Source organism: Opisthocomus hoazin, chromosome Z (genome assembly GCF_030867145.1).
Source record: "Opisthocomus hoazin isolate bOpiHoa1 chromosome Z, bOpiHoa1.hap1, whole genome shotgun sequence".
In the NCBI taxonomy this organism is placed as follows: Eukaryota; Metazoa; Chordata; class Aves; order Opisthocomiformes; family Opisthocomidae; genus Opisthocomus; species Opisthocomus hoazin.
The window spans coordinates 3,971,186-3,994,934 of record NC_134454.1 but is presented as its reverse complement, the minus strand read 5'-3'; the positions used below and the strand labels follow the sequence as shown (position 1 = coordinate 3,994,934).

At 36.1% G+C, this 23,749-nt stretch overlaps 1 protein-coding gene across 4 annotated transcripts in view; it reads right to left on the bottom strand.

Moving 5' to 3' along the window:
* Positions 1-248: 248 nt before the first annotated feature.
* Positions 249-23,749, bottom strand: part of SLF1 (SMC5/6 complex localization factor 1) — a 42,015-nt gene continuing 18,514 nt past the window's right edge. For all 4 annotated transcript variants that reach the window (XM_075446983.1, XM_075446982.1, XM_075446984.1 and 1 more), the window contains 9 exons: positions 22,757-22,894; positions 21,799-21,964; positions 13,741-13,888; positions 11,400-11,545; positions 9,223-9,392; positions 8,591-8,727; positions 6,526-6,618; positions 5,951-6,133; positions 249-3,456 (listed from right to left, as the gene is read on the bottom strand). In XM_075446983.1, coding sequence (XP_075303098.1) covers positions 2,972-3,456; positions 5,951-6,133; positions 6,526-6,618; positions 8,591-8,727; positions 9,223-9,392; positions 11,400-11,545; positions 13,741-13,888; positions 21,799-21,964; positions 22,757-22,894 — 1,666 coding nt within the window. In that variant the 3' untranslated portion in view covers positions 249-2,971. The remainder of the gene's footprint in view (positions 3,457-5,950; positions 6,134-6,525; positions 6,619-8,590; positions 8,728-9,222; positions 9,393-11,399; positions 11,546-13,740; positions 13,889-21,798; positions 21,965-22,756; positions 22,895-23,749) is intronic.

Sequence of the window (23,749 nt, the reverse complement as noted above, 5' to 3'; positions counted from 1 at the left end):
CGTACCAAGAGGGATTTTAAAAAGCAGACAGTTTAATCACTTAATAGATCTCACTTTATTGCAATCATGATTTAACAGGAAAGTTTTGCTATTCTGAAAGAGAACAGGTACTTTCTCATAAATTAGATGAAGCACATAATTTTATGTTAAATACAACTGAGATATACTTAAGATTTTTTTAAGGATATGGAGTTTGCAAACTTGAGTATATATAAAACTGAATATGTATAAAACTGAACTGTGTTAAGAGCATAACTGGGAAATAACAGGAAAATTTTCAATACATGATCCTTACTTAAACTGAGAGAACATTAGAGAGTACAAAATTGTGTCACCATATAATTAAAGACCGATGATGCACAGACAATATTTAAGTTGAGGCTACATGTGGAATATTAATTCAGACATTTGCTAACTTTTGAATGTTTCATTTTGCAATGTTAATAATGTTCATTTAGCACATGCTGTCTACTTTGCTTTACAGGATCTAAGAGAGATGTACTTGAAATTAGTTTAAATAGGTAAGAGAACCTATAAATGATTGATGTGCTTTTTTTCCTGTCTAAATGACATAATAGCAAATAATAGTGGGAATATTTTGGCTATATAAGCAGAATCACTCTCTTTATCAGAGCAAAACAATACTTTTCCTGCTTTCATTTCAGTCACTAACGTATTATATGAGGATGAGAATTCTTTTTCTGTGGTTCCCTGAGTCCCAAGTATTTAAAATTCCTAATGACCTATCAAATACAAATGTTATTATTATCAACTTAAATACATATTTTGCATTCTTTAAAAATACAATAGCTTTTCTTTCATCACACCCTGCAACAGGGAATACTCACATTTACTAGGCCATCTCATACACAACAAAACTTTCCTTGGCATTGCTTTCTTACTACAGAAAAATCAAGAGTGCACAAACAGAAACAAATTCAGTATGTGCTGACCACCCTTCATTCTATTAGAGCAGGCTGTTCTGCATGCATGTAAAATATAATAATCAGTCATTAATAAACACTGAACATTTGTATTGAAGGTCTGGTTCCACGACCAACTCAGTCTGAGCATCTTCAGTGGATTAATTGCTATTAGATCATATATCTCAGCTGCAGAAAGGCTAAATGGAAGTTTTAATGTGCTGCAAGCCAGCTCCATCAGTGTAACTTATTCCCTCTAGTCAAGCAACATCAATTTCAGAAGCAGCTATTATCCACGCCCTTTCTTTTAGGGTTCTTTTTTTAATATTATAAATTGCTGTTACAGAAGAATTGGAATTGGAAACGTTGCTAATTAGTACCTTCCTTTTGAAGGCTAAGATTTTAAATTATTCCTGATCTACTACTGAATCTGTTAGAATAAAATCAGGTATCCTCATTCTAAAGCAGCACTTCCTTCTCTTCCCCTGGAAGGGGAAGGGCTAAACTTCCCTGAGAAGCGTGTCTCTTCCCAGACCCTAGCCTGAAATTAATTTGGCACTATACCTCAACAAAGATGCAAGGCAGGAAGAGTAGTTGTTGCTGTACAAATATGCAGTAAGAGCTCTCCAAAACACGTAACTCTGCCACATCCCCAATCCCACGCAGCACAATTATATAGTTCAGCTGCCTCACCAGCCTCAATACCTTTAAAGAACAGCACAGGATTTTTCTCTTTTTCTTAATTAATTAAAAGGACCATCTGATAGAGTATGTGGCACACAATCCTAAATTAGGTTAGAGGATTAGTTTAGAGGATTTATCATGTGTAGTTTGCATGTATTCACAGAATGGAGAACAAAATTCTCATATTAAACTGGGTATAATTTTTAAGGAGATCCATGCTTAGTGTCAGAATCTGATGCCCAGTACATACTTAAACTGCCTTGTCTAATCCTTTGTAAATTCCCCTGCCAACATAACTAGATTTGTGCCACCACTTCCACAGGCATCTTTAGTTGAGGGAACCTCAGGCGCGTTACCAGATCATTTTATACACTGCAGCTGTAGCGGATTTATCAAGCTACTGCAAGCCAACACAGGTCAGAGCAGAGCCACGGACACGGTCCGTTCTGCCGAGGGTGGGTTTGGCCCTTCGCAGCATCACTGGCCTGGGAAGCAGCAAGGTGACGCGATCATTTTAAACCTCTGGTCAGTGGTAGCCACTGGAGCTCTGCACAACACCTGAGTACCTGGGCCAATGACTCCGGTCGCTGCGCAAACGAACGTGACCACGAGTGCCACGGTGCTGACGAGGGAGAAGAAGATTTTCCATACGCCTTTCTGTGACCATTTCTATCGAACTAACAAAGACACGGGGAGTGCTAGTATGCTGATTCCGTAAATATAGATATACTACCTTCTGTTTCGAATTTTTCAAGATGTAATTAATTTACACAAAGCAATTTTATTTTTTACAAGACAAGGATAAAGAAGACAAAAATGGGTAGAAGGAATTTGCTTTTTGGTATGTTTTTGTTGAATAACAGATACTTATAATATCAGTTTTATTACAGGATATTAAAATATGTAGGCATAAGCCTTTTTCATGGAAAAACTGTGGTAGTGTTTCAACTCGGTGTAACTTTAGGGTCGCTGCCTCTGGAAACCACAGTGAATTATGGTGTGAGACGGGTAATAAAGAATGCCAAGACAGAAAATACGAAGTTTTAACTTAGTGCAAATCATATAGCCACTCCTGAGGTGGTCACAGGCATCCAGATCAGTCAACCAGGTTGTCAACACGCAACCAGAAGGCATTGGTATTGGAAAAATTCTGCCTAAGAAAAATGCACTGAATCAATGCATCTGACTTACAGGTTCTGCAAGAGGAAGTATTTACAACATAGGAGACACTAACATGTAGGGCTTGTGTATGGCTGTGAAATTTCTTCTTCTTTAGTTGCTGGAAAAAAAGTTTGCGCATTACCAAGGGTAACAGTCAAGATTCAGCCAATGCAACTTGCTGGGAAGCTAGCAGTGAAAACGATTTAAGCAAAGAGCTGATGTGCCTCTACCATAGTTTCCAGAGTTGCTAATAAAGCCTTCATCTGTTCTCCAGGGAAAAAAACAATGTTTGCAGATATTTCTTGAAGAAACTGTGGTAGCTTTTGAAATGTCTCTAGCTCTCTAAAATATGTATCTACTAACCAATCTGCAGAAAACAAGTTTTTTGTCTTACAGATATCACGAGCCATTACCAGAAGTACATTTGAACAAGTTACCTTTCTGAGAGTTAAAGTGAAGGGTGAGGACAGATTATAAACTGAACAAAAATTCAGCAGCATCTTATTAAATAAAATCAACCACAGTTCTCTCTGCTGACTGCAAAAATCTTGTTCTGCGAGCTCACAGAATCTTTCAATGTTCTCTTCTGGATGAACAACATTCAAAAGTTCTTGCTTCACTGGTACAGACTCAACATAATCCAGTGGCAATTTTCCATTGGAGTCCCTCTGCTGTAGAAGGACTGGTCCTGCAGGGAAAATGCAAATATTAATAACAACAGCATGTTCAATTTAGCAGACGAACATGATTTAGGGTTTGTTTTTTGCCAGAAGCTAGGAGTCTGTTTAAATTCCTTTTTGTACTAAGCTATGTTGATGTAACTGATGAGTTATGCATTTGCAATACGATCTAGAACATGTAGAGAGACCCTCTGCAACAGTTTCTTTATGGTACTGTCTTCATTTTCTTTCCAGTTTTGCTAGGTTAAAAGCCAAGGATTATTATATAGAAATTGGAAAGAAATTCAAATGTTGCTTATCCTAAAATTTCACGTAAGGATACATACATTATACAAAAATGTAATGTTATTACTGTTGTAAAATTCCATTAAGTATTTTATAGACCAGGTTATTTGCTGACACTGACTCCAAATTAAATTCACGTTACTATGATGGTCTTTATTTTACTTTTCTGGATGGTGTGGCCCACCTTGTCCTAGCCTAGGCAGCCAGATAAACTACTGAGGTAGGAACCCTAGTCTGCCCTGACAATTGAGTTTTTAAAATTTGGTCTTAACAGACTTCTGAAATGCAAAAATTATTTACTCTAATAAATAGATTTAAAGTAAGTAAATGGGACATGATTTACTTGTTCAGATTATTCTACATTCTTTTGGTATTTCATGTTTATTAGTACGATGGAGCTATTAATATTTAAATAGTTCACAGATGTCTTGGTAAGCTTATGAAAGGCCGCATCAGTAAGAAAAAGTGAAAGCAGTTAACACTCTACAGTTTTTCAAAGAAGAACACATCAGGAATCTTCTTACGTAAATTTGTGTTCCTATGCTAAAGTAATGACGCAATTTTAACTTGAATACATTTTCAGAAATATATTTTAATTACGAAAGGTAATTCACCACATCGCACATCCATACCAGAGGTTTTAAATTTGCTGTGATTAAAGCCGTACTGTTCTACTCCATCACTGATTACAAAATATAACTGAATTCCGCAAGCTGATGGTTTTTTAGAGAAATAAAGCGAGAAAAGTTTTACAGAGATGTGTTCTAAATTATTGAGCTGAGTAAATCCACACTGAGTGGGTAACACATTTTCTACCGTAGTCTTGTCAGCTCGACAGGCCAAAACCCAGAGTGTGACAAAGGCAAAGATAAGGGTACACATAGCCTTACAGTTGCCAGACAACCTAGATGAATGCAAGTGCAAGTAGAGCTCTTCCCCTAGGACAACAGGATCATCCACTACCTATTCTTCACAACAGCCTAGGAAAAATGCACATCTGTCAGTGCGATGCCATTTCCGATTGAGGAGCTGGGCTTACTACAATATTGGCTGTTGCATCACTTAGACCGATTGAACTGAGCCCAGGTATTGGCTTGGCACGTCAGACACATGGTGCAGTAGATATATAAAACACCTGGGAGCCACAGCACTGAAGCTCAGCAAACACAGAGGTGGAACTGCAGAGGAATGTATTGATTATGCACAACAGACACAGAAATAGCCTTTAGGGGGCAGGAGAAGACTGTAAATACAGAGGGTCTCATGCCAAGAATGAAACTAAATTTTGTCTTCTTACCTTAATTAATAGGCCATCTAAATACAGTGCATCCTTCTCCCTCATGGCTATATGCAGAATGATTTTTATTGAAAAAATCTGGACTCAGCACATAATGCACAGACATTAAACTGACACAGTAGGTCAATGGCAAGGATATCTCAAATACTCATTTTAGTAAATGAATTAAAAGAAGGAAGAGTTGATATCCAAGACCATTCCTCACAGTTGGTTTTTTAAAAAAAAAAAAACATGCTAAGTTAATTATATTGATACAGCATATTTCAAGATGAGACACAAGTTCCCTGTCACTGAACAAAAAATATTGTTCAAAACATTTACCATGTATCTGCCTAAGGGGCAATGTATCTTTTTTTAGAAACTAAGGCATCCCTCCCACTATTATCCCTAAACAGCAGTTATCACAATTACAATATAGATGCCTTTCTTAAACTAATTACCAAGCTAATTGTGTTCTTCAAAGACCATCACGTTAATTTTCATAAATGCTGAACAAATTTATGTTGAAATACATGATTATATAGAGATTTACTGATCTATTTTTGCATCATGTTAAAAATAGATCAAAACAAAAGAAAATCCTTAGCTTTGCTTGTTGACTAGGTAATCTTTATCTTCATTAATGAGTTTGGAGAATATAGTTACAATGCATATGGTGTAAAATGCAGAATAAAAACATTACCATGTTGGAAAAAAATGTGAAAATCCTGGTTAATTTCATATTCAGCTGATCAAGATAAGTGTGAAAACAGTATTATTTTTATTGTGACCAAAACAGCTTGGCTTAAAAATGTTTTAAAATAAATATTTCATAATAACATTGTATTTTAAGCAACTATCAAGAAAAAACACCACAAACTTCACATGGACTCAGAACAGCAGATAATTTCCCTAAACCAGTTTAGCATAAATGCACTCACCCCCATGCTGAAGTAGCAGCTTGCCAATTTCTACATGTCCATTTAACAGTGCATCATGCAAAGGAGTCACCCCGTCCACTTGACTGAGCAGGTCTACCTCTGGACAACGTTGCAAAATTTCACGGACACACACTGTGCTGCCATGGTTACAGGCTTCATGCAAAGGCGTCCAGCCAGCATAGTCTGAATTATAAATCAAGGGAAGTTTTAAAACAGCAGAAGTAGTACTAAAATGTTAATAATGTAGTTCATTAGACGGCAAAACACTTTACTTTTTAGTATTCATCATGGCTACAGTGGCAGTCTGAGATTTCAAAACAAGAAATCCTATTGAAAAACATCTGAAAAAATTAAATAGCGTTTTTAAAAATCAATAGAAAATGTGATGTTAAAACACACTTTAGTTATAAATTAACCTTTCCTCAATATTTGCTATGAAGTCCTCATTTTGTGCTATTTAAAATAATAAAGACATTTTTAATAGCATAAATACAAACTTTACTACCAAACACGTATTAATACAGTTCTTTATCTGCCTTAATTTCTTAGTTCTGTAGAGAAAATGAATAACTTACCTTTAACATTAATGTCTATTCCAGGGTAAGAGAGAAGCTCAATCAATTTCTCCACTTTGTTACTTATGCAAGCTTTATGCAGGGCTGTCTCTCCTACCATAAAAAATTAATAGATTACACTACACTAGGCAAGATAGCAACTAAAGAAAATAATCAAAGTGCCTGGAACTAGGAGACCTGGCTATATGCCAGAAAATTCAATAATGAGTAAGATTTTCCTTTATCCTGTTTAACCATCTTTTAAGAAAATTCAAAAAAAACCCACAGAGCTTCTGTTCCACCAGAGATCCAGCAATGAAATTGTATTGCAAACGGTTTAACACAGGAATTATCTCCCCCCAGTTCAAGGTTTAAAGCTTCAATCGCACTATAAAAGCACCAAGTGATCACAGAACACCAAAAATACTGGGTTTTGAAGCAATAAAACTTTAGAGTGCAGTTGCCCTCCCTTAAATTTATTCATGAACCTACGTTAAAATGTATGGTTCTTTTTACACAGCATTTTTAGCTTAATTCAAATGAATGTTTCTGGCTAAGCACGAGTGCCTCTACACACTCAAGAATAATTCAGAACTTCAAATCCGTTAACAGATGGTTTGCTGTTTCTCAATAGGCTGTCTGACTTGGCTACAGTAGCAAGGGAGGGGGGAAAGAGAGCAATAAATGAAGAGGTCCTAATAATAATAATAATAATAAAGAAAATACTCAGGAAAAATATCCCATTCCTTAGTACCATGTAAAGCTGAAGTGTGAAAAATTGTACAGCAAGCAACTGAGAACTGCTGCTTATATGTAAAGACACCATTGGTTTCTGCATGATAAAAACTTCAGACCCATTCTAAATGCTGTTTTGCTTTCACTAAATGATTAGGTTTGAACAAGAGCCAGAGGACAATCTTGATGCCAGGTGAAAGATGATGCAACAAACATCTTAGAAATGAAAAATATCTCGGGCTAAATCTCTCGGCCTTTGCGGTAAGATCTACATGTTATATTTTGTTATATTAATACCTTCACTGTGTAAATCTGCCAGCTCCATACTCATTCTTTCAACAGAAGATACTACTTACAACTTTGGCAGGGGAAGAATAGAACAGAAAGTAGTTTGTTTTTTGTTTTTTTTCCCCTAGTCCTTCAGCTTACTTTTCTTTGTAGAAGTCAGCATGTAATAATTCACATCAATTTTACTTGCAGAAGCAATAAAGAGAAAGAGAACCAATTTTAAAAATGCATGGTCTGGCTCTGTTACTGAAGGTGTCTGAAATCCCAAAACAGGGTGAGGGTTTTTTTTGTGCTTCAGTGTTTGTGATACAATTCTGGTTTTAATTTTTTAAACAACTCCAGCTTGCTTCTTCCAGTTTTTTCTAAGCCTTCTCTTGGGTGTCATGATTAATATAGCTGTGTTTTAAGTGACATAGGTAAATATATGATGACGAAGATGAGACAAAGTAGTTCGTGCAAGTAGTTCTGTTCAGGTAAAGGCTCTTGTGAAGCACAATTTATTAAATTTGTGTAATAAGTAGGAACCAAATGAATTACTGCAGTGCTGTTTTATTCCTTAGGTAGTTGGGTTCCAGTATAGCTAAGACAAAAGCCAAATGCCTTTCATAGTCTGGGCTGAATGCCTGGAAGAAAACAGTCCATATGCTTAACACAGCTATGTAACATAGCATACTCCTCAGTCTTTGTTCACAAAATGTCTAGGACTGAAAGAGATGAAGACTGAATTATACTTTCAAATCAGAAGACGTTGATCCTACCAAGCACAGGTTGAGGTGGATTAGCAAAGTAAGGCGGGCAAGACTGGAATGAGCTCACACAAGCTGTACACTGTATTTAATATCTGGGTGGGGGAGGGGAATGAAGAAGGCAGCTTTATTACACCATATACGCAATTCCTCCTTCTAAATAGCCATTGGAAAAAAGAAACATGAACCATAAGAAAATAATTCTTGGGTATAACCCATCATTTTAGTTCACTGTTCACCAGGACAAGATTTTAAAACCTGAAACTGTCGATTCTAACCATATAAAGTCCATAACATAAATTACATATATAGAATACCTTTCATATTTCTCCTGTAAATACGTGCATCTTGAGGCAAAAGGCAGCTATTCTTTTTGGTGTATGTAGCCTCAACTTCTGCTTTTCCTCTAAGCTTCCTTGTCAATGGAGGGCACTTTAAATTAACGATTACGTCACTGAAAAGACAGCAAAGAGGACACATCTAAAATCACTATTGCATATTCTAAGATAATGTATATGTAACTTAATGCTTTTAAATGTGTATATACAGCACACTTCGAACTATCCGCTTCAGAGTTATTTCTGAAACGTCTGAATTACATAATTTCTGTCACTTAATTATAACTGTATTTAAAAGTAATAAAATTTAATTACCCACAATTAAACTTTCTTTAAAGATAATTCTATGAACGGCTCAACTTCTCTATGTACCATTTGAATTTAATATTGGGAAAACATAACTGCATCAGTCTGGATATACACTGAGATGGAGGATGGGGAGAAAGGGGGAACCCCAGCCCACAGGTGTTACAGGTTTACAATGGAGCTTTCTGTCAGTTGCAGTAATTTGTAGACAACAAAGCAGGTCACGTAAAGTTCAAGAAATGTGTCAGGTCAGAAGCTGTCCCCCAAAGCAGAATAAAACTGGTGATGTTATAGGTATTACTTACGGTAGATCAGGCAGCACTTTGACTTGGTTCTGCTTATCACCATTTAGCATCTGTAGTGCCCTTTGAGACTCAGGGCATGGCCATTGCCCTGTTTTCTTTTTCTTTGCTTGGTGTATCTCTCTTGGCTCATGCATCCCTATCTCTCGCAAAGCAGGCAAATAGGAATAGACCTGTTGCAAAAGTAACATTTTCAATGACTTTGTATACAGTAAATTAAAATGCAGTCATTTTCTTCTGTTGCACTTCGTGCAAAGCAGTCATCCACCACCCACAGCTTGCTGTATCTAAGTTTTTAAAAATACGATCGCTAAATGATTGCATATGTAGTTTAAAGTTGTCTTCTGCAATCTTTTTCATATTCTTGTAATTCACTCTTTATGCGGGCCTCAGAGGTGAGTGGCTTGTGTCTGAGCCAGAAAGTGGGAAATTCTAGACCTCTCTCTTGGGCTTTTTGGTAGCTGACAAAACTATGATCACTTTAGCCAGACCTATGACTGAAGGAAAAGTTAATTGATTCTCAGATGCTTAATCGAAGTACTTACAAGCTTCCTGCTCCCAGCCCAGGGAGCAAAACCCAGGGAGTAATTCCATACAGAAATACTCACTCCCCTCCTTCGTCTCTTCTAAGATGAAGGGTTGGGTTAAGCCTTTGAGCACTGCAAAGGCAATCAGCTAGTTATCTCTTAGGTGCTCTTTCATTATAAGGACAGTCTCGGACGTTGCAGGTATTTTGGCGTCTTCCCAGCACTGCAGAGCTTCAAACCCACCTATACTCCTCATTTTAAAGAGTCATACAAGTTTCTGCAGTTTGGCAAAAGCATAGGAAAAAGTCCAGTGAGGGGACTCACTCAAGGATTACACAATGGTTACACCTGAAGAAACATTATTAAAGAAGGCTTTGAGTATCTATCAGACGACTGTAGATTGTGCAGGCAACATGCAATGGATGAGGGACACCTCACCCACACCCTCACTGCACATTACCACCAGAGAGTAGGAGGGCACTATTTGAACCCGTAGAAGAGCCTAGCTGATAACATGCTGTATGAGAACAGCTGGCAAAATTTGACAATAGCTAATATTTATTGTAAGGAATAAGAAAGGAAGAACAGTAATGTTAAGGAAAGCCACAAAAAGCACATGAACTTGTTTCAAACACGACAAAAATTTACATTTAAGTAGCTGCAGAGAGTGATCAGTAGTCATGGCAATACTAAAAATAGCAATTCCTGCTGTACATGTGTTGGAAACTTACGTTAAGTATTAGATGTATAGTTGCTTTATTTTTAAAATTCTGACAGTCTTTTGTTCAAGCTCTGTTTAAACATGATGTATTAATAAACAATGATCTCTGTTCACAATAAACTCCTGTAAAATTCACGAAAACTTATGTCTCGAAAATGCATACAGAGGTAATTTTTCTTTGACTCTACCCGCAGAATTCTAGGCCATACAGAAACAGTTATGGATTCCATATTCTGTTAAATTGTTAATACTACGATCAGTGAAATGAGGGTCTAAGTTAGAGCATGTGATTACTGTGTGATCTCCCTGATTTGCTTGCATCCTGTGAGAAGTCATGGCTTTGAGAATTTCTTTCACAGCTTTCATCATGTGTTTCCTCATCAATGATCACAATTTGTGATTTGAAGGCAGGAAAAGGTTTGCAAGCAGAAGAAAGTTCTTAAGAGGACAAATTCACAAGAATATACTGTAGTTCAAAATCATAAAACCTTGTATGTAACAAATACTTGGATCCAGTAGAATAACAGGCTTTCACCTCTTCAAAAAACTTGAAAGAAAAGATATCTCAGGAAAATCACACGCTATACTTGACATTTCCCTTAATTAGAATTTTAACATAGCAATAAAGTATTTACATCAGTCATTATTTTAAAAAACTTTCATTGTGACTTTTCATGTCAACTGCATGTAAATAAATCAATCGGGTGTTACAGATTCTCTGGTAAGCAAAATCTTACCATTGTTTTCAACCCAGATCTTGGGCAAAAATAAATTTAAATGCAGTAGAGTCCATCTACAGGTGGAAGACAATGTATGCAATGAGCATGACCTTCAACCACAATAGAACAACGTTTTCCAAGACTTTCATTAACCCAATTACTTGTAAAATACTTAAGTGTGATAGGTTGTTAGGGAGGAGAAGGGTTACTTACAATTTTCTGAAGAGAAAGAGGTTCTGGAGAAATACTTATATTTCTCTGTAAACACATGTTTTTAAAAACTGCTTCTGCGACAAACATTTGAAGCCAAAGGGATGGTATGGAACAAATGAACATTTTTAATTCACGTATTGAAAAATCTGGATAAAAGCAAAGGGAGAAAAAAAAAAGATCCTTAAAATGAGAATAAAGAAACCTGTACAGCTAAAGTTATCTAGAAGATAGCACTTACAGACTTTTTTTTTCTGCTGTTGCAGATTCAGAAGTCATTCTCCATGAGAATTACTAAAAATACTCATATTAAAAAAGATTTTATACATCATTTGATAATAAGACCAGCTTCTAAGAGAATGGTCACCAGATTTTAAAATGCAAAGCATCACATTTTTGTGAAACTTTAAAAAAAACCAAACAACCTCTAAATACAACGTTATGAAAGTTACACCTTGATTTTGAGAATGAAATTATTTATTTGGGAAGTTATGCAAGTGATTACCTTTAAAATCTGAAAAGTGACTGAATACAAACACAATTGAGATAGAAAGTGTAACACATGAACAAAGAATTCTGCACATAATGCAGGGTGACCTATAAATCCTACATCAGAAGTGACCTTAAGCAAATTTCAACCCCATTCAGATGTACCAAATAGTTCCTGCTGTTTTAAAAAACAGACAGTAGCAGAAGAACGTGTATCTATTTCTATCTCAATATATACCAGGCGTATGTCTGGCCTACCTCTCTTTTTTTTTTGGAAAAGACAAAAAATGACTATTTTTTATTGAAGGCGATACTTGTATTTGGATTCTAGCAAAACAATTTTGTGAAAATAGCAGCTGAAACAGGTGGAAAGCAAGGTCTGTCATGAGGAGCAAAGTCTTCACTGTATTGAGGGAGTATTCTCTTCTGCTGAGAAGTGCATTAACTGATCTGTAGACTCAATCAAAATAGAAAAAAAAGTTTTGAGGGTACAGATGTTTGCTACCCTAAGAATGACAGAATTTAGAAGAACTCTGCAACTGTTTTTCGGGCTTTAAGCACAGTGGACTGAACCAAGTAGCAGTGATCACCAATAGGTTAAAGAATCTTGACTCTTATAACCAGAGTGTGAGTGTTGTTCTTGTGAATGCTCTCAGTGAAGGAGAGTATAGAAATTACAATTTTCCACTTATGTACAGGAAACTATGAAAGTCTTACAGAAGTATATACCCAAGATTCTCCCTATTATATCAAAGCTAGAAAAACTTTTGGAGATGTGGCAATAGTAGCAGATAAAACCTCCACTGATTTAACCAGTATGAAGTTCCACCTGATTTGGCATTTTAAGATCTAAGGCAGACTATCATGGTTCTGATAATTTGCTTTCTGTAAGACTGCAGTGCAACTATTTGTCTAGAGACTAAGATTTCAGTTTAACTGTTTCAGGATAGTTTTTCTCAAGTGTCTAGGTAGGAGAAGGCAACAACACTTTAAATGAAGCCTAGGCACACCTATCTCTAAAGAAGATGACAACTGAAACCAGGATATCCATACAGCTACAAGACATGAGTTACAGTTTTCCAACTATTTCTTAATTGGGGGGTGTGTGGAGCTTTGGTGGGAATAAGTTTGAAAACGAAATTAAAAACATTCAGCAGTTTTCTTGAGATTTTTTTTTTTTTTGAGTTCCTTGTACCCTACCTGCTAAAAGGACAGATACCTCAACCGACATTCCATGTTAAATGATAATGGTTCATTTGAGCTGTGACATTTCTCTTTATCTAGTATATTCAATGAAGAGGAACAATAGCGATTCATGCAACTAGTTGGAATTTTCCCCCAACCCCCAGATAAATTCAGTTAAGTCTAAGGATTTGGAATGAGACACTGAAATGTTTCATCTGAAGTCTGTATGGGTCGAAGAGTATAGCGTAGCTACATGTGGAGTGAAAAATTTAATCTGAGAATTGGCCTGAACTAAGGTGTCTCCAATTGCCTCTCTGAAGTTATGGCTTACTGTGCTATGCTTAAAGCTCTTCCTAAACTGACAACAGAGTTCCAAAGATTTTTTTTGTTCTTCACACTGTGTAGTCTTGCTTTTGCCTGAACACCTATGGAGATTTATTTAGAGGGATTTTAATAGGAAAGCCTATTCTACTTAGTCTTTGCTTGGGACAAACAGACAAGACAGACACATACACACAATAAAACTGAGTTTCCTGTACACATACACATCATACCATAAGATTGCACAGCTGCAACAGAAGGTAAAATACAACTTGAAAGTAAACCAAGGGTTTTAGTTAGGATATTAGAGTATCTGATTAAGACTTTGAGAGGCTTTTCAAACACTCACCATTACATGAAATGGCAATGTACTGTGCCAAATCATCAGCTATTTGACGAAACACATTTCTGTCCATAAGCAAACTTGAGATGATCCAGTATTCCACTACAGTTCCAAGAATTGCATTTAATAGACTGGCTATTTCACACCTGAAAGCCTAAATGAAGAAAAAAAAAAAAAGAGTATCTGGAGACCTGTACTGTATAGCAAATCCAAACTGATAATGTACCAGTAATAACACTAGAGAACCTCTTGAAATAAAAGCCCACTGTGTTGCCACTTCACTTCTTCACTGGCTTTTCTTCTGCTGCTCAAAAGCTAACTGCTGCAGCCAGGTCAACAAAATTGATACGCCATTGATACCACATCAATTAAGATTTGGCACTGGCGAAATAGAAGTTATTTGAAAACATACTGTCTAAACCAACGTGCCAAATGGGATCAAGGCTTACAAGTAAAAAGTGTGATTTCTTTTTAAATCAGGTTTTGTTTAAGTATAAAATTTCAAGTATAGTATTTATGCTAGTTAACCTTGTGTTTCATTTGGCAGTTACAGAATTCTCCCTGTTTTGTTAGAATTCTCTTTTCCTAAAGATTTCATCATGAAATTAAACTCTTCTTGTGACTAAGTGTGTGTGTATGTGCCAAAATGGAAACGGATGCAAGGTGATACTTTCTTGCACAGAAAAAAACACTGGCAGCCAGTTTGTGGGATCAGGAAAATTTCTTCTGCTACCAAAAATTCCTAAGAGACTAGCAGCTGAAAATTTAGAAAGAACTTAATTACAGGTATTAGCCTCACTTTTTTCTCCCCTGAACCTGTGCAAAATGTTCACGTGTAGATAAAAAAGCAAAAGTAAATTTTCTTCAGCAGGCATCAAGACAATACAGTACCGCGAGACAGACAAACATATTCGTCCACCCATGTGAGCACTTCATCAGTATTGTTTGTCTAAAGCACTGCTTCTAATGTCTGAGTTACCCTGTGCAAAGGAAAGTCCAATCTGCCCACTCAACATCTTTCTGTGCCATTTAGAAATATTTTATGTGATGATTCTGAAATAATTCCTCTGACTACACGTACAACCCCGGAAAATTTTTGTCTATTTGTATCAGTATTTGTGTGTCAGTTTTCAAAGTGCAAATTGGAAGAATACATGCACCACCACAGGAACACGTGAAATTCATTTGTCCAAATACACCTACCTAAGGCTCTACCAGAGAATCACTACTGCTGCACTAGAGCACCAGATGATACCTTGCATTCCAGTGAAAGAGAATGAGGACTTCAACATGGACAATTCTGGATAAGAGGGAAATTCAACTGAGTATGTACCTACTTATCTGTCAGCTTGAGATTTTTAAAGAATTACTTAAAGCAAGCAAAACTTTTCTGTCTATTGTGCTCTCATATCACAGTCAATGGCTTGTCTGATACTCCTTTGAGAAAAAAATACGTTCAAGGTTGGTTTAAAATAATTTAGTAGGATTCCCTCAGAAGCTGGAAAGCACCAAAGACTAAAACAGTTTGAGCTTCATCAGTAAATCAAACAGATATATAGAAGTGCAACAGAGACTGGGACATAGATGAGATTTATTACAAAAAGCTTACAAAGCAATTTGTCAAAACCTACATAAATACTGTCCCTACAGTTAACAGATGTACTTGTCATTCAAAAGAAAAGGAATAAACACAACTACAAATAAACATTGTGTAGTATAATTTCCATCACTGAAGTTTTTTTAAGACCTTGACAGGGAAAATGGTAGGAATGTGATCTCTGAGATCACTTCCAGCTCTACTTCCTCTTACTCTAAATTCCAGAATCCCAGCATGGCAGGGGTTGGCAGGGACCTCTGTGGGTCACCCAGCCCAACCCCCTGCCAAAGCAGGGTCACCCAGAGCAGGCTGCACAGCACCGTGTCCAGGCGGGTCTGGAATATCTCCAGAGAAGGAGACTCCACAGCCTCCCTGGGCAGCCTGGGCCAGGGCTCCGTCACCCTCAGAGGGAAGAAGTTCTTCCTCATGTTCAGCTGGAGCTTCCTAAGCTCTACCTGATTTGGTTTGCCCCTTGCTTTACAGTATCATAATAGTTTACTGTAGATGAACTGTGGGATCTCATAATTAAAAAATACTGAGAATGTTGATATGGCATGTCAACAACATGAAAATTATTTATTTCACCTAAAATTTAAATATTTTAAAAGCTACATTACTCCCTATCTTCTGAGGAATAGAAAGTGAAGAACTAATTTAAAACATCTAAAATGTATTTAAATTTTCCTTAAGTATGCATACGTCTTTTATCATTGGACCCCAAAGCAAAATACTGGGTGAATAATTCCATCAATAGTTCTTTGTGGGAAATAAATTACACAAATGCAGCAAATAAGCACAATTTTAACGGAGGTAAGTGACACAATCAAGGACATATAGATGTAATCTGAGGTAGGTACAGATGCAAAGCACAAGTATTTACACTCTTTTTCTTGTTTCTAAATCACAAGCTTATATTACTTCATCTATGAAATATTTTCAAGGAAAGGGATGGGGAGCGAAAGGTGACTGAGGCAGCGGATTGAAATGATGACTGTTAATGCTGCAAGTACTAATAATATTTCACAGTCTGATGTACAGCTCCACATTAAATGTGTCTGATACATTAGTTGCAACTGCATTTGTTCAGCTAAGGATCTCTGCACACTGACAAAGACAAACCAGACACTGCCAACTGGTGTTGGCTTGGTTGACATTTTGGTAAAACAACAGTAGCACAAACTAAGAGCTTCTCCTTCATATTTTTAAATATATAGTCAATGCTATAAATGAGGATGCAATGGTCTAATTTACTGGAAATATCATCTGTTCTAAAAATATTTAAATATTAACATCTTAAAAATATTTTCATTTTCAACCACAAAACAACATAAACATTGTAATGAAACCACATGCAATATTAAAGAGGAAAAAGAAATGGGAATTGCTACCATGTATGACAAAACATCACTGTGCACTTAAATAGCTTCTGCTATCAAACTCCAGAGGCTAAATCTTAAAAAGAAAAATCTCTTCTACTGTTTTACACCTCTACTGCTGGTTTAAAGGTGCAGTTTTTCTGAAGTTTAGATGATATTTTTTATTAGCAAACTAACATAAAGGGAAAACTACCAACAAACTAAAACGTTTCAGCAACAATATTTTTAGAATGTAAGAACAAAGTCTTACAAAGCTAAGTGATCTCTGTACATTAATCAGTGAAAAAGTAAATGCACAGGAGCCACCAGATACTTTCATAGACATAGGAAAGCAACAGTCAGAATGTTGTATGGAAACTCTTATTCCTGGGTATGAAATAACAAGTTACCCATACAAATAATATGAATTGTTATTTTATTAATAAATGCAATTTTGGACTAAGTAAAAACACATTTAAATGAAATGGTTTTGTTTACACTGTAATCTAGATAATGGTGTGACTACTGGTCATCGGAACACAAGCCTTCAATTAACAAAAGCTGAGAATACTCAGAAACCACTGACTTTGGTTCTACCATTCACTACTTCAATCAAACTTGAATCTGATTTAAACAGTTTGTATTTTTATAAATTGGCAAACAATAACATGATTTTTTAAGGTATATTATAAGCTACTCAAGTCTCTCTCTCTTCATCATAAATAGTGTATTTTTTAAATTCCTAAAAATAATGTACTACTACAAAATGTAGTATTTCAAATCCTGCTGAAAAGATTCTTAATAGAACTGCAGTATTATTTTTCCTTATGAACCCAAGTGTACTGGGTCTGCCTGGGATGGAATTAATTTTCTTCATAGCAGCCTGTGCTGTGTTTTGAATTTGTGCCTCAAATGGTGTTGATAACACACAGATGTTTTAGCCATTGCTGAGCAGTGCTTGCACAGCACCAAGGCCTTTTCTTTTTCCCACTCTGCAAGTGGGCTGAGGCTGTGCGAGCAGCTGGGAGGGGACACAGCTGGGACAGCTGACTCAACACAGCCACAGGGCTGTTCCATGCCGTATAAACGCCGTGCTCAGCAATAAAAGCTGGGGAGAGGAGGAGGAAGGGGGACGTTCGAGGTGATGGCATTTGCCTTGCCAAGCAACCACTACATGTGATGAAGCCCTGCTTTCCAGGAAGCTGCCAGACATCTGCCTGTGGATGGGCAGTAGTAAATAAATTCCTTAGTTTGCTTTGCTTGTGCGCACAGCTTTGCTTCAGTTATTAAACCGTCTGTATCTTGACCCATGTGTTTTCTAGTTTTTGCCCTTCCGATTCCCCCTACCCCTCATCCCGCTGTGGGGTCGGTGAGCGAGCGGATGGGTGGGGACTTACCTGTCAGCTGGGGTCACCCCACTACACCAAGCACAGCAAATTAAGTAAGATCCAGTTAAAAACTCTCTCCCTGATTCTTATCGTTAAGAATCAAAGCTATCTCACCAAGAAAATCACCGAGGTGGGAAGAGGCTGTTGACTGTGTTAGCTTACAAAGGTCACATCAGTACAGCGGATGCCTGCCAGGTTAGCAAATGCAATTCCTACATTGCTGTTCCATTTAATGCTTTGCCAAGTCAAGTACAGTGTTATAGCGACAGAAGTTTCACAGCGTGTTTTAGAACACAGAAAAGTTCTTATAGGAATGCTTTTAAGTCATAGCAAAATTAATTTTAACTTTTAAACTTTGAATTACAGAGTTATTTTAGATTTGTTCTTTAGAGTTCTTTTTCACGTGGTGTAAATGTTTTTAGGGTTATGCAGTACTCCAAAAATGCCTAAAACATACTTCCTAGAAAGCTATTGGAAATGACAGATGGACCAGAAAGACGTTTAGCTCTACAAATCTACACCACACAAATTTATACCAGGTAATGATACCCGAAACATGGAAGAAAACGAATTTGAAATATGCAAGATGATGCAACTAAAAAATGGAATGAAAGCCTTTTTTACTCTTTTGCTGGGCTACGTAAGACAGCTTTTTTTAAAAGAACACCACTAGTATCAGGGATGAAAAGCATTTCTGACCATCTGTGACATTGTGAAAAGCCACTGAATAGCTCAGTGCTACTCAAAGTGCTATAAGCAACATGCAATTCCTTTGTAAATACTAAAATGGAGTTAACAGCTTTGATTCAAGGAACCTTGACCACAAGTTTCTGCATCAAAACTACTTAAATAATATAATAAATAATAAATGTTACTTATATTAAAATTATATTCAGTACTGTTTTGAAGATCTCAAGTGGTGGAAAAACTTCTGTATTTTTTGGCAGTGCATTTTTAACTACAGGGATAGTGTATCAGTTTTATTCCACCGAGTTGTCCCAGCAGATTAACACAGTGATGAACAAGGGCATCCAATTTCCTATCACTAATTTTATTCTGGTACTTCTAAGATAAAATAAATTCTATCTAACACAAGAAACCAAATGCAGTCATATATGTAACTAGTGTCGTTATAGTTTATTCTTGCTTTTTCTTTTTTTTCTGATGTACTTTATAATAGGCCTAAAAAGTAAAATACTTTAGGAATATGTAAGCCAAGGAAACCAGTAACTCAGAATTTTGGCGTGCACACACACACACACATTTACACACATACATATATATATAAAACACATAATTTGGCAACAAATCAGCACAGAACAGAGGAAACATATACAGATATTCTCCCCCCACTCTAGTGCTGATTTGTCATAATTTGTGACAAAATTATGACTCTTTTTGAATCACAAAAAAGACAATCTGTTTCTAAGAAGGTAAAAAAAAAATAACTAATGGCCCAGTTTTACCACGTTGAAAAGAATGTGTTAGATATGCCTCAGAAAAGAAGTTAGTTAAATTACTGACCCATGTTTTTATTTACAGGTATTTTCACTGGAGAATTGCATGGAAGTTTGGTATATCACAATCTGCATGTTTGCTTCTTCTCATGAGCTAACATGCACGTGTAAGATGCTCACCCCTTTACACCATGTTATAAAACACTTAATTTCTGTGCCCATGCAGATAGTAAGAATACCCAAAGTCATTCCTCTCATTTAGGTTTCCAAACGGCCTTACATGTTCCTTGCCAACGTGTTGCCTCCTAAACAAACAGCTTTTAAAAAACTCAACTGATAACAATGACTCACACCCTTGAACTGAAGACAGGAAAGGAAAACGTTGCACAGAATACGCTATATTTAACGATGTGGAAATACTGTGGTTTTACTTATGCATCTCTAAAATAATAAAAAAAGAAGGAGAAAAGAAAACACAGTTCTGCCTGCATAGCTGGGGATCTGCTCCTCTGGCTTTCTGAATGACCTTTTCAGCTATTTCATGGAATTTTAAATGGAGTCCTGAATATACAGAAAAAACAGCACATCAAGTTTTAGTATAGCAAAACTGAGAGTGCAGAAAAGGATAATGACAATTTTTGAATGTAAAAATACGGTATTTTGTGTTAAGAGTTTATTTTTGCCAAAAAAATTCAAAGGGAAAGAAAATGTAATACATAAACATGAAGTTAAATAGCAAGGAAAAGTGTAAGAAAGAGTAAGAAAGAACATACAACACTAGAGATATGATGAGGCAACAAGCTGCTTTTTAAGGCTAGAATTCATATCTGCAGGGATATTGTACACTACAGTGCACAAGATCAAAGTGGGAAAGCAATAGGCACCTGGGTTTTGTGCTGAAAGTACAATTCTTATATATATGTACATAAAGAAAACAATCTAAACAAGGCGTAGGTCTGTTTTATGTTTTATTCGTTCTTTTAAGTTTATTTTTTATATATGTACTACACTGTGTCTGACACAAGTGATTATTCTGCTTATGCAAAGAACGCTTTATGAAAAAGATATGGCTTACAGTGCTAGAACTTGTCAAAAGAAGGCACAGTAGAAAAAAGAAAATGGTGCCTACACTTAAACGGCAGATTCAACACTGGGAAACCTATGAAAGCTGTCTCATTTTCCAAAGAAACAGAATGGCCACTGACACCAACTGAATGCAAGCCTGCTTGGTGCTCAGTACCTTTGAAAAGGTAGGTTGTTTAAATACAAATATGGGTATAGAAGCCTAATTTTAGGCACTTTTTTTAATATCTTGACCAAGGATAAAAGGCAGCACTGTATCAGAATGTCTTGCTTTGATAGCCCTCAAAAAAGGTAGGAGGTCTGGCTAGGTAAGATGAGTGAAGCTCTCATTATGTTTAATCTTTCTGCTTTCTTAACATAATGAAGAACTACCAGGTATTATACTGAAAGCGCTTTTTTCTCTGGAATACTTGATTTTCTATTGTTGTTCTGTTTTTGTATTGAAAAAGTGAATGAAGTACCTATTTATTCCGTGCTTTCATAATTTAAAAGAGAACACAGAGACAGCAGTAAGTTTGTATTTTATGTGAGAATCTAGAAGTCAAAGATGCTTTACAAGGCCTCTACCTTCTGAAAAGAAAGAGGTGGTATAGAGGACACTCAGTATCTTTCAGGTCAACGTCCTGCTGGTCAGCAGGTCACAGAACAGCAATTAAGTTGCCATCAATTCCATTTTTATGAAAAGATCTAGGAAAGATACCAAATGAAACTAAAGACCTGGGGAAGAAAACTGGGACATTTATTTTAATAAAATAATGCATATCTGTAGAAAACAGAAAAAAACTATTAGTTTTGTTAGCTTTCTCCTTCCAATGCTTCCTGACTACAATCACTGTAAAGTAAGATAATCACCTCTTTCGTTACACCTTATTGTTTGACAGGATGTGTTAAGCTGGTGTCCCTAATGACTACAGTAATACCTGCTGGTAAGGGCATATGAACATCTGAATGTAGCCAACAAGCTACTCATGACTCGTTTCTTCTCTACAGATCAATATGAGAATCTTATGGATCAATTCATTTCCTTTAGTGGAGCAAAAACCAGCATGCTTCACAACAAAAGGCAGCTATAACAAGCAGCTGTGATACTTACATATAATTCCTCACAAAGGAATGAACAAAGGAACGCCTTTAAAAAAAATATGTCGGTCTTCATTATTTTGAAGTATAAAACTCATACTCACATCATTTTTTCTGTTCAATTCTCTATGGGAAAGTATGACCCAATCTGCTAGAATATTTATGTGTTTGGTAAAAAGCACGGAGGTTTCGCTTCCCAGCCAAAAGGTCTTCAGAAGAACTGACTGTGGCATGACTTGCTGATGCTGTGAAATGGTCCCTTCAACCAAACTGTAGAAAAAGAAAGTGAAAAAACCTAAATCTTTATGCCACTTTGATTACAATAGTTACCTGATTACAACAGTTACCAGACACAAACCTTATCTTCTGTCAAAACACACACAGGTTTTGCAATTTTTAAGTATGTAAAGATCAGGCACAATTTCTGATGAATAACAAGTAAAATAATGATGACTATTACAGTCAGACTGAAGGAATTCTAATATTGTGCTAATATTACAGAATCACAGAATGGTAGGGGCTGGAAGGGACCTTTGTGGGTCACCTAGTCCAACCCTCGAACCCTTTACATGAAGTAAAGGCTGCTTTTATTATATAAACGCAGAGCAAACCAAAGACTTTTTTTATACTTCATAAACTAAGGAAAGGCAATTGTGTTCCTAGCAAAAGATAACAGTTAATTGAATGTAAAAAAAAAAAAAAAAAAAAATCACTATGTTCAAAATGCTGCTTGTCCACCTTAAAGAATGAATAGTGAAGCACTGCAAAGCAAACAATACAAATTTATGAGCAAAATTAAATGCTTACTGAAATTTGCAATATAAGGAAATAATAGGCTGGGAAAAGTTAGAGGCCTTAAAACATGATTAGAAAAAAACTTATACAAATTCCAGTACGGAAACTAATAATTGGGAAATATAAAAGGAAATGCTAAACGGCTGTCTCTGTAGAACAGTATCTTATTAGGGACATATAATAATCAGGATACAACCTGCTGTAGATATAGAAATGCATGTGAAATTGTGAAAAAGCAATAAGAAAGTATTGTCCTATAAAACCCACCTTTTTGTCAGAAACTCTACTTCAGCTTTTACTAACTCAAAGAAAAACTTCAATAATGTTTTGTGAACTACCCTCTGTTCATCTCCTTTCTCTGAAACTGGGACTGCGTGACAAATGGTTTTGCAATAAAGGCAAGACCTGAAAAATAAACACCGAAAAATCCATTTGTATGACAGAAATCATAGTCTGATCTATCGGCAAAAAAATCAGCTTTGACTTCTGACGAGTTTGACAAGGAAATGCCTTGCTCCCCAGCAACATTCATTGTTTTAATGCCTAACTTTCTGGTTTCTAAGCTGTATGTTCCAAAAAAAATTAACATGTTTGTGGCTGGCGCTTTGTGTTGTAGATGAAGATTTTGAATTATAGTGTACACTAAATAATTTAACCATATCTCATTTTGCTGTCTCTACTTGAGGTACTGTACAATTACTGAATTTAACAAAACTTCTTTAAAACCCTTTAATTAGCAGGTAGTCTTGTAATATTTTATAGACATTGTAACATACTACAAACCTTAGTTCAGGTAACAGTTCACACATGCTATTTCACAAGACTACACTTTGCAATGAAGTCTAATGATTTTCTAACATGATGGAGATAATTTTGAAATCAAGTGTGAACACATTTTTTCTGCTAGAATTTTCAGTATTGAACCACCATGTACACAACTGCTGGGTATTCACATTCTGCCAGTAAGTACTAAAAGATAAAAAACTTTATCTAAAAGATAAACTCTTTTCCATTCTATGTGACATGTTCCTAATAAAAACTAATCAATGTCCAATTGCAGTGATTCAAGTACAGTGATTCAATGCTCTTCAAGACTATAGACATGCTTACAATCACACACTTTCATATATATGTAACCACGGTTCTATCAAAGTATTTAAATGTTACTTAAGATTTCATGACAGTAATAAGAAGAGGTACTGCTCCTCTTCCAAATGAATGGAAGAATTAATTTCTATTGATGTAAATCAGAAAAAATGA